General features: G+C 37.6%; 1 protein-coding gene across 2 annotated transcripts in view; it reads left to right on the forward strand.

Moving 5' to 3' along the window:
* Positions 1-11,646, forward strand: part of LOC111089663 (soluble guanylate cyclase 88E-like) — a 25,061-nt gene extending 13,415 nt beyond the window's left edge. For both annotated transcript variants that reach the window (XM_022402561.1, XM_022402562.1), the window contains exons 4-6: positions 7,879-7,968; positions 9,251-9,884; positions 11,523-11,646. In XM_022402561.1, the coding sequence (XP_022258269.1) occupies positions 7,879-7,968; positions 9,251-9,880 (720 nt within the window). In that variant the 3' untranslated portion in view covers positions 9,881-9,884; positions 11,523-11,646. The remainder of the gene's footprint in view (positions 1-7,878; positions 7,969-9,250; positions 9,885-11,522) is intronic.
* The last annotated feature ends 3,646 nt before the right edge of the window (positions 11,647-15,292 follow it).

Raw genomic sequence — 15,292 nt, forward strand, 5'->3', positions numbered from 1 at the left:
CCTTAAAATAAGCTACAGAGATAACACGGTAGGTCTTCTTTCATGTCCTTAAAATAAGCTACAGCGATTATATGAAGATTATGATTTTCATCTTAACAGCAGCAATAAAAACAATGTAGTATATTATCTTTATTTTGTTATCAGGAATTACAAAAAAGTAAACAGCTGGAGGATTCTATGAAGAAGTTAGACTCAGAAATGAAGCGAACAGACGAGCTGTTGTACCAAATGATTCCTAAGCAAGTAGCAGATAGGTTAAGGAAAGGAGAGCCTGCGGTGGACACATGTCAGGTTGTACAGAGTTCTTGAACTAGAACAACAAACATCAGAATTAGAGATAAGTTAAGAAAAAGAAAAACTTCTGTTTAGCTTTATTGTAGAAAAAAGAACTGGATTTTTAGGCGTAAATACAATGATGTTCAAATGGTAAACAATACATTCAGTAAATATTCAAGAAGATTCTGAAATATTGTAAAAAATTGACAAAATATATCTTAACAAGTTAAACCTCTAATAATCTAGAACTATCTGGACTCAGTTCTTGGTAATATCGAATCTTTTTTTTATGTCCTCATTCTTTCCAAGCAGGATTTCGAGTGTGTGACGATATTGTTCAGTGACGTCGTCACTTTCACCCAAATTTGTAGCCGAATCACGCCGATGGAAGTAGTGTCGATGTTGAACTCCATGTATAGTATGTTTGACCAGTTGACCGAAACACACAAAGTTTATAAGGTTTGAATCCTTTCATCTACTTTTCTACTGAATTTCTTAATTATGTACGTTTGAATTTAAAAACACCATCGTATTCTTTAAACCAAGGACAAACTTAACACTTAACTGTGTCCGAACACAACAATTTATATTGAGGGAGTTGTTGTAGCTACAATTATCAATTGTTGATGCTTTTCTGTGCAATTAAGTTTGTGAGTATACAAAATTATTATTATCAAACCTGTATTTGTTTCTACTTTACCTTTTGTGTGAGGTCTTCAAGTGGATATTAAGTTGAACATCTGTGTAGGCTCAAACTTTGTTCACATTTTTGAAACTTTAATTGTGTATCGATTTTCACGTTTTGATACAACTCTATAAACTGTTTCTATAAGTATAATTAATTTCAAAACATACTTAGCCTCCGCTGACATTATAGCTATTTCTCGATCTCCAGGGTTTCCACTCTTTACCCATCTAAACATTGAAAATGCTTGCTCCAGGCTTTTATACCCCACTTGAGTACCTTGGTAAATTCTAATTTCCAAAATTATCCACCAACTTCAATGCGCCCTCTATCTAGGTACTGTATGTAAGCACCTCATTCAGATAATGTAATATAATGTAAACCGGCTTTTAATGGGTAGGTAAGGCATTTTCAGTTCAGGAAAATGTTAATTTCCAAAACATACTTACCTCCGCTGACACTATAGCTATTTCTTTATCTCCAGGGTTTCCACTCTTTTCCCATCTAAACATTGAAAACACTTGCTCCAGTCTTTTATATCCCACTCGAATGTCCTTAGTAAATTCTAATTTCCAATATTCTCCACCAACTTAAAGCACCCTCTATCTAAGTATTGCATATAAGCCCCTCATTCAGATAGTTTAATCACTTTTTCGAGACAAAGCATTCTGCACGGGTTTCTATAAACAGGAGTGTTGTGATTATTCACAATTTACGTTGCAACTTTGAACGTAGTTGGTGTTAATCTGTTTAAATCTTCGTATATTGATAAATTACTTTAACAAAAAAACAGCAAAAAAACGTACCGAAGGGTATGAATTCCCAAGTTAATATTTCTACTACGGAGGCCAACAAGACTTCTCTTCACCCCTGCTATCTGGTGTTTGTCAATGGCCAGGGGAGGGGTCACTCTCAGTCGAAACTGTCCGTGATATGATCCGTTGTGAGATGGGAACATATATGAGGACCAAGGGTGTCTCTCCGGGAAGGCGACCTGGCATGGCCAGGGGAGGGGTCACTCTCAGTCGAAACTGTCCGTGATATGATCCGTTGTGAGATGGGAACATATATGAGGACCAAGGGTGTCTCTCCGGGAAGGCGACCTGGCATGGCCAGGTGGTTAGGTTGCTCGACTTGCAATCTGCTGGTCGCAGGTTCGAATCCTCGTCCCACCAAATATGCTCGCCCTTTCAGCCGTGGAGGCGTTATAATGTGACTGTCAACTCCACTATTCGTTGGTAAAAGAATAGCCCAAGAGTTGGCGGTAGGTGGTGATGACTAGCTGCCTTCCCTCTAATCTTCCACTGATAAATTAGGGACGACTTGCACAGCTAGCCCTCGTATAGCTTTGCGCGAAATTCAAAACAAACAAACAATCAAACACTCCGGGAAGTTCGTAGGTGGCTTTGGCAAATGTTCCGAGACCAGCTGGAGATAACTTAGACTCTCTTTTCCGGCTCCTTCTTTTACTAAGTCGGACTCAACAGAGGATCATCTGATCAGCTACCTTCAGTTGGTTACTCGGACTTGTGAGGTTTTGGAGGTCTCTCCTATTGCATTTAACTGTACTCCTTCCTTGGTAGCAGAAACGGTGGTAATGATTACTTGGTTTTCCTCCTTCTCCTGATTTTGCTGTTCATGCTGGGAGATTTGCCGCTCAGTTACGTGACGAGATAACTATGCCTTGTCTGCCACGTTTATCGGAAGAACATGGTTTGGATTATCACCAGCAGGAAATATATTTAGATTATAAATGGATGAACCCCCTTTTGGACCTGACGGAGGTCTAGATTGGAACCTTTAAGCAGATCACAGCTTTCTCAAATTTGTCTTACTTTTACTGTTCTGTTCAACATTCCCCTCAGAACTTGTGTACGAGTTGGGGATTTTGCTGATGTCTATCTCAGTCAGATTGTCATCATCAGTTCTTTCTCTGATTTCCTGGCTGGTTTGTTAGAAAATGTTTGTTTACCCTCTTCTGTTCTCAGGGAGTTACGGGGAGCTCCTTTTCTCCATCCCATGTTGTTTGCCAGAGTTCCAGAGAAGTTAGAATCACGAATTAATTCAGCTTTATCGTCGTTGGCTTCTCGCTTTTCTAGCGCTAATTTGGGAGTGTCGACTCGTCCCGGAGAAACGGGATTGACCCTCTCTACTGCCCTTATGACTAACAACTCTTTTATGGCCTGGGAACGAAGCTCCACTCGTCGTGGATCTGTTGGAGATGAAATGGCAACATGCTGTGCAGAACAAGATGGAGGTGATGTAAATTGAATGACCAACCCTGAAACCAGAACAAGGAGTGCCCATGGATCCCAGGTGAAAGAACTCATTATGTCCAGAAAGTGATGTAATTGTGATCCCACTACTCCTCCGCCCACGGGATAGTTACCGATGCCAATGTCGACGGTCCACCCGAGCCGAAGATCCTCGAGAATATGGACGGACTCTATTATGGGATCCAATAGACCTGGGAACCGAAGGAGGGGGTCGGGAAGCACTCTTTTGTTCCCGTTTATTGAATGTACCCAAGAAGACAGGAGATTGTCGTCCAATCATCAAGCTGTCTCGACTCAACCAATTTTTTAGATCCTCCTCGCTTTACAATGGAATCTATTCTCAACCTATGATGACAATTTGTGCCAGGGCTCTGGATGACTAAGTTCAATGTTACCGATGCTTATCTACATATTCCCATAAGGGAATCGTCCAGAAGATTTCTCAGATTTGTGCACAAATGTCAGGTGCTGCAGTTAAGAGCTCTACCTTTTGGTCTTGCATCAGCACCTTATGTCTTCTGCAGAGTTGCTCGAGCTTTTTCTCGTTGTCTGCATTTCTTGGGCCTGTGCACACATCATTATATGGACGACTGGCTCTCTCTGGCACCTTTTCATCAATTAGCAGAACAACACTCAGATTCTCCTTTCAGAAGCCACAAAAGCGGGCTTCCTCATCAGACTGGAGAAATATATTCTGTCATCAACATAAAATCTCGTCTGTCTGGATGTGTTTTTCAATACTAAATTAAGTCGTGCTCAACAACCCCTATCAGGTTTCAAGACATGGTAAGAGCCATCAGGCTTTTACTTATGTCTCCTCCTCCTCCTGCACAGAAGTCTCTCTCTCTTTTGGGGTTGTGGGCATCCCTCGAATCCTTCATTCCTTTGAGACTAGGACATGAGCTCTTTTCAGTGGTCAGTGCATGATCAATGGATCATGCATTCTGATACTTTGGATCATCCTTTCTCATTACTCAGGAGCAACATTGTTGATTGCGAATGGTGGTTGGATCAGAACAACAACGCCCATTCCACAACCTCATCCCGAGATCCATTTGTTCACAGACCCATCTTTTCAGGGATGGGGAGCTTATCTTGAAGGTCACGAGTTCCAGGGTATTTGGACAGAAGACGAGTCTATCTTCCACATCAACGTTCTCGCACTCCTTGCAGTACACTGGGCAATGGTTTAAGGTCTGTCTCTTGAAGGGAAAAATTTTCATGATACTTTCTGTCAATTCCATGGTGGTATGTAAGATTTACCATCAAGGAGGCAGATATTCTCGAGATCTTTGTTTTCGTACTTTGGATCTTCTCTGCTGGGTTCATTACCATCGTATAAGTCGTTTAGCATATCATGTTTCAGGAGTGATGAATTTACTTGCCGATCACTTGTCTCAACCCAACCGGATTCTTCCAAAGGAATGAATGCTACATCACGAGGTTTTTCAGTGGGTTTACTCTCAGTTCAGGTCTCCAATGATTGATGCTTTTGCGACTCACTGGAATTCTCAACTACAGTTCTTTTGGTCTGCGATATCTCATCCTCAAGCATTGGGATTAGATGCACTCACTCAGGACTGGACAGGTTTACATATGTATGCTTTTCCCCCGATTCGGCAATCGCTATGAAGTCTGACTATGGTTCATTCTACTCCCTGTCGAGTTCTCTTGGTTTTACCATATTGGCCAGCTCAAACGTAGTTTTCACTTCTTCAGGATCTGTAGGAATGTCCACCCCTACCTCTTCCACATCGACAGCCTCTTTTGAGACAACCTAGATTAGACATTCTTCACCCAGATGTTAGGAAACTCAATCTTCACGCGTGGAAGTTATGTGGTCCTTTTCTCAAAATAAGGGTTTAACTTCTAAGGTTTCTCTATATTTAACTAAATCTCTCCATATGTCAACCACGGCCATGTATCAGCAGAAATGGAACACTTATCGTCAGTGGTGTATTAAAAGGAATTTAAACCCTTTTCATCCTAAAATATCTACCATATCACGTTTTATGACTTGGATATTTGAGAAGGGTCCCGCTTCTTCTATGGTGGCTTTGTATAAAGCATCGTTATCCACTATATTTTGTTATTCCATATATCAGAAGGTTTTTCAATTCACGGTACTATCAGGTCTACTAAAATCCTTTCATATTCTTCGACCCAAACGACCTTTTCAATTACTGCATTGGTATTTTACAGTTGTTTTACATGCATTGTGTCACCCTCCCTTTGAGTCCTTAGCTTCGTGTTCTTTAGTTCACCTTTCTCTTAAATTGTATTTTTTGTTGTTGTTGGCTTGTGGACGTTGTCAGTCGGAGTTGTTTGCAATCCATGTGCATCGGACTCCTTATCATTCTACATTTGTCCTACTTTACCCCAATAGGCCTTTTCTTCGCAAGACTCTGCCAGCCAGCGAAGGGGAAAGATCCTTCTCAATCCATTTGCCAACAATTTCTCACCTTTAGGACTGCTCCAATCCTGATCGTTTGTTATGTTCTGTTAGGGCCCTCAAGTGTTATGTGGCTCGTGCTAACTCATTTCGAGGTAGTAGGAATTGATTGTTAATTCATTGGAATCCTTCTATTTCCAGTGAGTTCTCCCATTACCATAATGAGGTTGCTTCATAAATTGATTCACATGGTCTATAAGGAATTATCGTTACAGGAGAGCAATCTTTTGTGTGTCAAATCTCACCAGATTCGCCGTATCTCTATGTCATAAGCCACCCAGTTGAATTGTCGTCAGGAAGACATTGTGTGGGCTGGTTTGTGTACTACTTCTAATAGCTTCCTATCCCATCACTTACACGATCTAGCAGTTTCCTCTTCTGAGGGTTATCAACTACCATCCATAGCTATTTTGACCACATCTGTTAGATTTTAACCCGATGTGAGTATTTTCCTCATGCATATACTCTTTTATTTCTAAGGTCCTTTTATACTTTCACAGGATCCCATTCTGGGGCGAGTGTTGCCCAGGCAGGTATGCTTTCTCTTTTCAATTCTGCACTAGCAACCACTTTCCCTATAATTACTACAGGTTGCCACAGGCTCTGTCGAAATGTGGTATTCAGTGAGACCATCTATGCGCCTACCAGATGGTATTACCTTATTATTATGGACTACCACTCATGGACTATCATGAGTAAAGCTAAAGGAGATCTGCACATCCCTGCCAATCTTCAGGTTGAATAAGTCAGGGTCGATTTGCATTTAATAATGTAGAGAACTTGGTTCGCGTATTGCACAGTTTCTAGAGCACTGTTCCTCGCCCCCCCCCAACTCTATTAGTGGAGCTCGGGAGTCCTTAACACCCCAGTTTCCAGTCGCTGGAGTAGCAGACAGAGGCTTTTCCTCCAGAATGTTCGAGTGTGTTCATTCACTCTTGGAGAAGAGGGCGAATTTGGAGCCCTCCTACTCCAGATGTTTTTCCCAGATATCAGTAGGAGTGGTACCAACCTCCACGAAAGCCTACTCTGGTTCAGATTTAGCACGAAGCTATCCGGATTTGGAGGTGGGTGCATGACCCTTTTCTTTTATCAATGTCAGTTTCGTATGTTGTTCATGGAAGGAGGTCCACTATATCCTCATACTTCTGAACACAAAGTGGTCCCATCTTAGATCCTTGGTTGTGCACAGGTTCCATTTCCTCTCCATAATTCTAGGAGCAAGCGTAAAACTCCTTGCCCACTTGGTTGGAGAGTTAGGATGAATATTCATAATTCCAGACTGGATGAGTTCCGTTTCTTTGGTTGACTACAGCATATACGATCCCGTCATTGTCCTGGGGTGTTGCCTTTTGGAATTGTTCAGTTGGAGGAGAAAGTTTGTCCATTTTGGTGCTGCTTACTTTCTTGGCGTGATTCTGGTGGTGCGACACGCATCACTCTATGGCTACAGGTTGGGATCCAATCAAAAGTATATATAATATTGCAGTCCAATAGCCCTAGCCACCAACGTGAGATATAGGTACCACTACCCGTACATTCCAACCCAGAGTTGTGGAACCTCGTCTATATGGTTGGGGTTGGCCTATACTGACGATTACTCTTATTCTGTTCCACCTTTAACATAGGAACTGAGTTCCTGGTGAAGAGCATAACTATTCTGGTTGTAGTGAGGTTCTCCCAACATTTGTACCATTTTTATCCTGGTACAATCCTGTTCTATACAGAAACTTTCTGTATGGTTCATGCCTGCACCGGCCCCTCCACCTTCTTAATGTGTGATTCTAGCTATAGTGTCAGCAGAGATAAGTATGTTTTGGAAATTAACATTTTCCTAAACTAAAATGCCTTACCTCCCCATTAACAGCCGGTTTACATTACATTATCTGAACGAGGTGCTTATATATATAGTTCCTAGATAGAGGGCGCATTAAAGTTTATGGATAATTTTGCAAATTAGAATTTACCAAGGGCATTCAAGTGGAATATTAAGACTGCAGCAAGCGTTTTAATGTTTAGATAGGCAAAGAGTGGAAATCCTAGAGATCGAGAAATAGCTATAGTGTCAGCAGATGGTAAGTATTATTGGAAATACTTATTCAGTTTAAGAGAATGTTAACTTTTGTAATTGTGTCTCAGAAGCGATGAGTTTATATTTGTGTCTCAGTGACAGTGAAGTTATATTTTTGTAGGCTCTGAAGATACATATTAGTGAGATAACAAAACAACAGCTTGATGACAATGATTGGGAGATCTCAGAACGAGGAACTATTCCTGTAAAGGTGCGTATGTTAAACGTTATAAATTTGCATAAGTTCTGTTACTTGGTCAATAAACAGAACACAGTAAACCGAGTTAATTTTGAGTCTGTTTATTATTTGATGCTTAAATCAGTCTACTGGGAAATGATAAAAGAAAGTTTCAATATACTGTGTTGATACTCTGGTATCTGGGCATCTGGTATCTACTAGCAAGTTGTATAAAACATTCTAGAAACCCATAATGAGAAAATTAATGGGGCATCTGGTATCTACTAGCAAGTGGTATAAAGCAATCTAGAAACCCATATTCCAGCACATCCCTTCCTTAGAGAAACTTCTGGTCAAACAGTAATAGTCTCGGAAAGTAATAGTTCATGAAAATATTTTATCAAAATCTTATAATATTGTATCAGAATCTTACTTATGTACTAGCAATGATTAATACGAGTACTGCGTTACTAGGTAATATTTAAAACACTAAATTAAGGCCGGTCATGGATGTACTTCAACAACCCTCATCAAAGCCAAATACAACTCAAAAGCCTCAGTAGCATTGTAAAACACTAATACCACTTATAAGCAAAACACTTCTTTAGGGCCTTCCACTGTAAACACATTGCATTCCACATAAGGTCCCTGATCTTTTCAATTGGTGCATTTGAGTAGAAACCAGCCAAAAGGGAAAGTGCCTAGAAAGATACCCCAGGAGAATAGTCATTGGTGGGCAGATGCTTTAACGTCCCCCTTCTGACAATCTTAGTCACCACCAAATCTCAGAAGATCTCAAGATCCTTCTTGATTATGTTGCGTACTATTGCCTGGACACATGGACGGCGCTTGCATTTAACCTTTGTCTTCGTGGCTTCTCGCCTATTACAAGACACCTTACTTTGATTACCAACTCTGGGTACGACTTGTTGGTCTCTCTTCTGAATGGACCTTATACCCCAAGTTGATTCCTATGTTTTTGTATTCCAATGCCATAAAGCACAAGGGATATTCACGATTGGAAATTATAAATCGTCAGTATGAGCAAATCTTTATGATCTGAGTGTATGAATACTTTATTGCTCTATATTCTTCCCAAACGTGATCGATTTTCGTGGCATAGAACAACCTACGAATGAAAATCAATGTCAAAATGTAGTTTTGAAACTTTCTTTTTCACTACGACTTAATATTGGCTGTAGTTGTTATCTAACTTGACGATTTATAATCATTTTAATATAACGCACGTTGTGTTTATTTATCTTCAATTTAACATTATGTTTTTTAAGAATACTTTTGTTTACATCTAATATAGGGCAAAGGAGAAATGAAGACTTACTGGTTAAACAAAAGGAAAGGTGACAGACGCCCAGTAACAAATCAACCAAAGATTTCATGTACACCACCCAAGGTGGACAATGAAGACACTCGCTCCTTATATACTCCTGTCACATTTGATGAAGTTGCTAGACGGTCTGCTTCTCCAGCTTTAACATCGCAACCAGTAAGTACACCTGTGATCGAGATTCCTGATACAACGATCAAACCTGGTAACGGGAAAAACGTTGCGCCCGCTACAACAGGGCCAATGTTACTGTCTGTTTCAAGCCATTCTCATTCCTCTCCTGCCAATCAACATTGTCAACGATGTAAAAAAGTGCGAATTCCCAAACAAGCCTGGACTAATGAACCCGTTTATCCAGGAGTAAATGGATGGATGAAGCCACATCAATTCAACCATCACCACCATTGGCACAACAGTGGACCCTACCATATGTATGGTAGCCAATTAGCTTACTCGTCTTACTTTCCCATGTACTACGAAAGCCACATGAAAAACTATGGCAGAGGACAACTTTCCATGTTGAGTAATGGGAGAGACCACAGCTGTTGTTGGAACAAGTCGGAGAGGGCTATTAATACCAATACTTGTTCTATTCTATAATACAGTTAGTAAATAATATGCAGATTACCTTGTTATAAAAGTATATAATGTTGTATTAGTTAGCAGATCTACCATGAAAGCTGCAGAGCACTGATTACACCTATAAACATGATTTTCTTAATTATGAGAAGTATAGAGTCAAATATAAATTCACAACACCATTCAAATTTTATCCGAACCTGGTTAAACAGTTTGAAACATATTTACGTCATCATTCAAGTTCTAATGGTGTCTGGTAATACAAAATCTAACCAACATTCAACGTTTATTAGTGTCTGGTAATATAGTTTTATATTAAACCTAGTCAACGTTCAACGTTTATTGGAGCCTAGTTAAACAGTTTGAAACAGATTTACGTCATCATTCAAGTTCTAATGGTGTCTGGTAATACAAAATCTAACCAACATTCAACGTTTATTAGTGTCTGGTAATATAGTTTTATATTAAACCTAGTCAACGTTCAACGTTTATTGGAGCCTAGTTAAACAGTTTTACACTCAATACTTAATATAAATTTTGTCTGGTTATACAGTTTTAAACTGAAACACTTACCTGGCAAATTCATAACCATATCTTTGTCTGATTATACAGTTTGCATTCATTACTCACTATGTAATTTTGTCTAGTTATGCAGTTTTAATATCACTATTCACTATGTTTTTTTTTTCTCTGGTTGTAGAGTTTTACATTCACTACTTACTATATATTTTTTCTCTGGTTGTAGAGTTTTACACTCGCTACTCACTATGTATTTTTTCTCTGGTTGTAGAGTTTTACACTCGCTACTCACTGTGGATTTTTTCTCTGGTTGTAGAGTTTTACACTCGCTACTCACTATGTATTTTTCGTCTCACTTTCCATTCGCTACTCACTACGTATTTTTTCTCTGGTTGTAGAGTTTTACACTCGCTAATCACTATGTATTTTTCTCCGTTAGAGTTTTACATTCGCTACTCCCTTTGTATTTTTTCTCTGGTTATACAGTTTTACACTCGCCACTCACTATGTATTTTTTCTCTGGTTATACAGTTTTACACTCGCTACTCACTATATATTTTTTCTCTGGTTGTAGAGTTTTACACTCGCTACTCACTATGCATTTTTTCTCTGGTTGTAGAGTTCTACACTCACTACTCACTATGTATTTTTTTTTCTAGTTGTAGAGTTTTACACTCGCTACTCACTATGTATTTTTCGTCTCGCTTTCCATTAGCTAATCACTATGTATTTTTCCCTGGTTTGCGAGTTTTACACTCGCTAATTACTATCTATTTTTCCGATACAGTTTTTACACTCTGGTTATAACGAAAGAGTTAGCACAAAGGATAATCAAAAATTCCTAATATATTTTTTTAAAAACACAGAAAACTCTCTAGTTATTTGTTTAGCATTTTCGTAAGAATATCGCTAATATCAAATGCTAAAATCCTGATTTTTTGTTCGTCTTTCCTTACGGAATGTTTCTATCCATTTCTATACTTAATAAACCTAATAAACCACTTGTTTCTGTTTGTATTTAGATCAATTTTAACACAATTACTCGTATTTTTCTCAAAAATAGTTTTGATTTTTCGAATTATTGTATGAATTGTACAGACTATAGATGTCGATTTCAGATTTACGTCTTTCCCTTCTCTCTCAGGACAACAGAAAACTCGACGTTTCTGGACGCCACACTGCGACGCATCTGCGTATAAGGTAAACCGACACCTACCGACAAAAGATTCCTTAAACTGAAATTTCTCAGATTTTTCGGCATACTATTTATATTGTTTCATGCACTTAGATATCTAGTTAAAATATGGTGGAAAATTAAAGTATATCATATAAAGACACGTGTATAATATTATATTACAATATTAAACCTTTAGTAAAATATATCATTCACTTTCCAATCGATACTTACATAGGAAAACTTTAAAATGATATATCCCCCTTTCAAGAACGCTTTTATTGGTTTCACAGTTATTAACCAGATTTAGTCATTAAATGAAGACAAAAGTATTTCACATAATGTCTTAGATTTATTAACCTTTAAAGACTGTAGTATCTCAATGTATAAAAATGATAATAAATTAAATTACAAGAAGATGACATCACTATCTTCCTTAGTCTCTGGTTGATATTTCTTCTAATTACATCAGTTTGGTTAACAGGGTTCACACAAACTTTATCAAACTGATGTAATTAGGAAACATATCAAACAGAGACTAAGGAAAACGGTTAACAGGGTTCACACTTATCGTTCAAACTTTATCGTTTTCCTTAGTCTCTGTTTGATATTGTTACGTCTCCGTTCGTTAATTAATTTTCCGTAAATTCATTCCGACGAAACTTTAGCGACACAAGTCCTTTCTTAGATAAAACTGGTTTATTCTTTCCGAATACAACTTTACGATACACTCAACTTCAACAGTCGCTCTGTAACAAACGCTATAATTCTCAACGAACTTCTCACGTGCTTAACAATATTCTCTCTGACTGCAATTCAATTACTCGTTACCTCTGTTGTCCCGTCACGTTGTGACCATCTTTTATATACCAGACTACCCCCAATCTAGTAGTCTCCCGATAATTCACGAAGGTTCGAGAAGGACGTGGCGTGATACTAGTCACGTGACCTCGCTGACGCAACAATATGTTTCCTAATTGCATCTGTTTGGTTAACAGGGTTCACACAAACATTATTGTTTTGTTACTGAACCAACAGTAACGTTCTATGATAAAACGAACCTACAGAGGCTGAGATCAAGTAACAGCCTACACGAAATCACAGTAAGAATAAATTACATTTTAACATTGAATTGTTTACTCGGTAACATAATATTGTTACGATAGCGGAAGTCGCGTGACGCTGGGAGCATGCGCGCTGGAGTTTCTGGAAGGATCCTGAATTCTCGGGGAGGCTCGAGTCTGTTCAAGGCGCCATCTTTGTTAGTATATAAGCCTGGTGAGAAAGACCAGCGCTAAAAGTCAGAGTCAAGCGAACAGTAGGCACCGTAAATAAAGTGTGTGAATCGCTGTGAATTATAGCGTGTGTTTATAAAAGTAGCTAAGTTAAAGTGACTGTGGAAATTCTGTGTATTACTAAAAGTTGTATCAACAAAGAATAAACTAGTTTCAATCAAGACAGGACTTGTATCGCTGAAGGTCTTCGGAAAGAATTTCTACCGGAAATTAACAAACAAACAGATACCTAACAGTATCATACAACCCTTTCTGACACAAAATATTCATAAAGATGCTTTTGGATCGGGGTTTAGTTTTCAGGATGGGAACATTGGAAAATAAAGGACCGGGACCATTCAGAGAGGATCGCAACAAGTCATATTACAGTTGTAGTAAGCGAGGTGCAGGATATTGTACCAAGTGAGAATCCAAGAACGCAGACGGTTTTGGGGTAAACCATCCACGTGTCCTAAACAACAGTATACAACATAATTACTAAACATGTCTGTTTGTAAAAGCCACGTGTAAACATGAAACAAAACGTTAACTAACAGAACTAATATTCTCCACACAGTTCGTCTCGAATTTCTTATTGAAGGCACAATAAATTACGACAATATTTTAAACACAGGACAGGAAGATAAAACAGTAATGATAAACTAAGAACATAAAGGAAAATTAAAAAGTACAGATAAACTAAGAACATAAAGGAAAATTAAAAAGTACAGATAAACTAAGAACATAAAGGAAAATTAAAAAGTAAAGATAAACTAAGAACATAAAGGAAGATAAAACAGTTATGATAATCTAAGAATATAAAGGAAAATAAAACGGTTATGATAATCTAAGAATATAAAACAGTTTGATAATATACGAGCATAAAGGAAGATCAAACAGTTATGATAAACTAAGAACATTAAGGATTATAAAACATTTATGATAAAGTAAAAACATCAAGAAAAATAAATCAGTAAAGATAAACTAAGAATATAAAGGAAGATAAAACATTAAAAATAAATAAAAACATAAAGGAAAGAAAAGCAGTTATCATAAACTAAGAACATGAATTCTAATTAAAACAAAACTCACACTTGTATTTGAAATCCAAAGTGCAAGTGGAACAACAACGAACATTCGATACGCTTGTTAACATTTGCTTCTTCAACGTTTCTCAATGACATATTATAAAGATTGGCTAATGAGTTATGTAAATAAACGTAATACTTCATTACTTGGAAAAATATTTTGAAAATAACTCCTAAATATAACATTGAAACGTGTTTATGAGTGAAAGCTGGTAAGAGGCTCTGATAAATATGCTTTTTGATGACTTTGTACTGGAAAATATATTTCACTTTAAGTGTTTTTGGTTACAAACCTGTCCTGATTATTACAAACCGAATTTATATAGACGGTATGTTGATGATACATTTCTACTCTTTCGAAGCTCTAACTACATTAAACAATTATTGGTTATCTAACGTCGAAACACCGTAAAAGTAATTTTACTTCTGGAGCTGAAAAAATTGGTAAACTGCTCATCTAGACATCTAAATCAGCTGATTAGATAATCATTCACAACATCTGTTTATCGTAAGGAAACATATGCTGGCTTTAAATAACAATTCATAACATCTGTTTATCGCAAGGAAACATATACAAGCTTTAAATAACCAGTTCACAATATCTCTTTATCGTAAGAAAACATATACAGGCTTTAGATAACCAGTTCACAACCTCTGTTTATCGTAAGAAAACATAAATAGGCTTTAGGTAACCAGTTCACAACATCTGTCTATCGTAACAAAACATATACAAGCTTTAGATAACCAGTTCACAACATCTCTTTATCGTAAGAAAACATATACAGAATTTAAATAACCAGTTCACAATCTCTGTTTATCGTAAGAAAACATATACAAGCTTTCATAACCAGTTCACACCATCTGTCTATCGTAAGAAAACATATACAATGTATAGATAACCATTCATAACATCTTTTTATCATAAGAAAACACATACAGGCTTTAGCTAACCAGTTCACACCATCTCTTTATCGTAAGAAAACATATAGAGAATTTAAATAACCAGTTCACAACCTCTGTTTATTGTAAGAAAACATATACAAGCTTTGATAACCAGTTCACACCATCTGTCTATCGTAAGAAAACGTATACAATTATTAGATAACCATTCATAACATCTTTTTATCATAAGAAAACATATACAGGCTTTAGATAACCAGTTCACACCATCTCTTTATCGTAAGAAAACATATACAGACTTTACATAACCAATTCACAACCTCTGTTTGTCGTATAAAAACATAAATAGGTTTTTGGTAACTAGTTCACAACATCTGTTTATCGTAATAAAACATATACAAGGTTTAGATAACCAGTTCACAACATCTCTTTATCGTAAGAAAACATATACAGGCTTTAGAAAACCAGTTCCCAACCT

This window comes from Limulus polyphemus, unplaced genomic scaffold (genome assembly GCF_000517525.1).
Source record: "Limulus polyphemus unplaced genomic scaffold, Limulus_polyphemus-2.1.2 Scaffold6949, whole genome shotgun sequence".
In the NCBI taxonomy this organism is placed as follows: domain Eukaryota; kingdom Metazoa; phylum Arthropoda; class Merostomata; order Xiphosura; family Limulidae; genus Limulus; species Limulus polyphemus.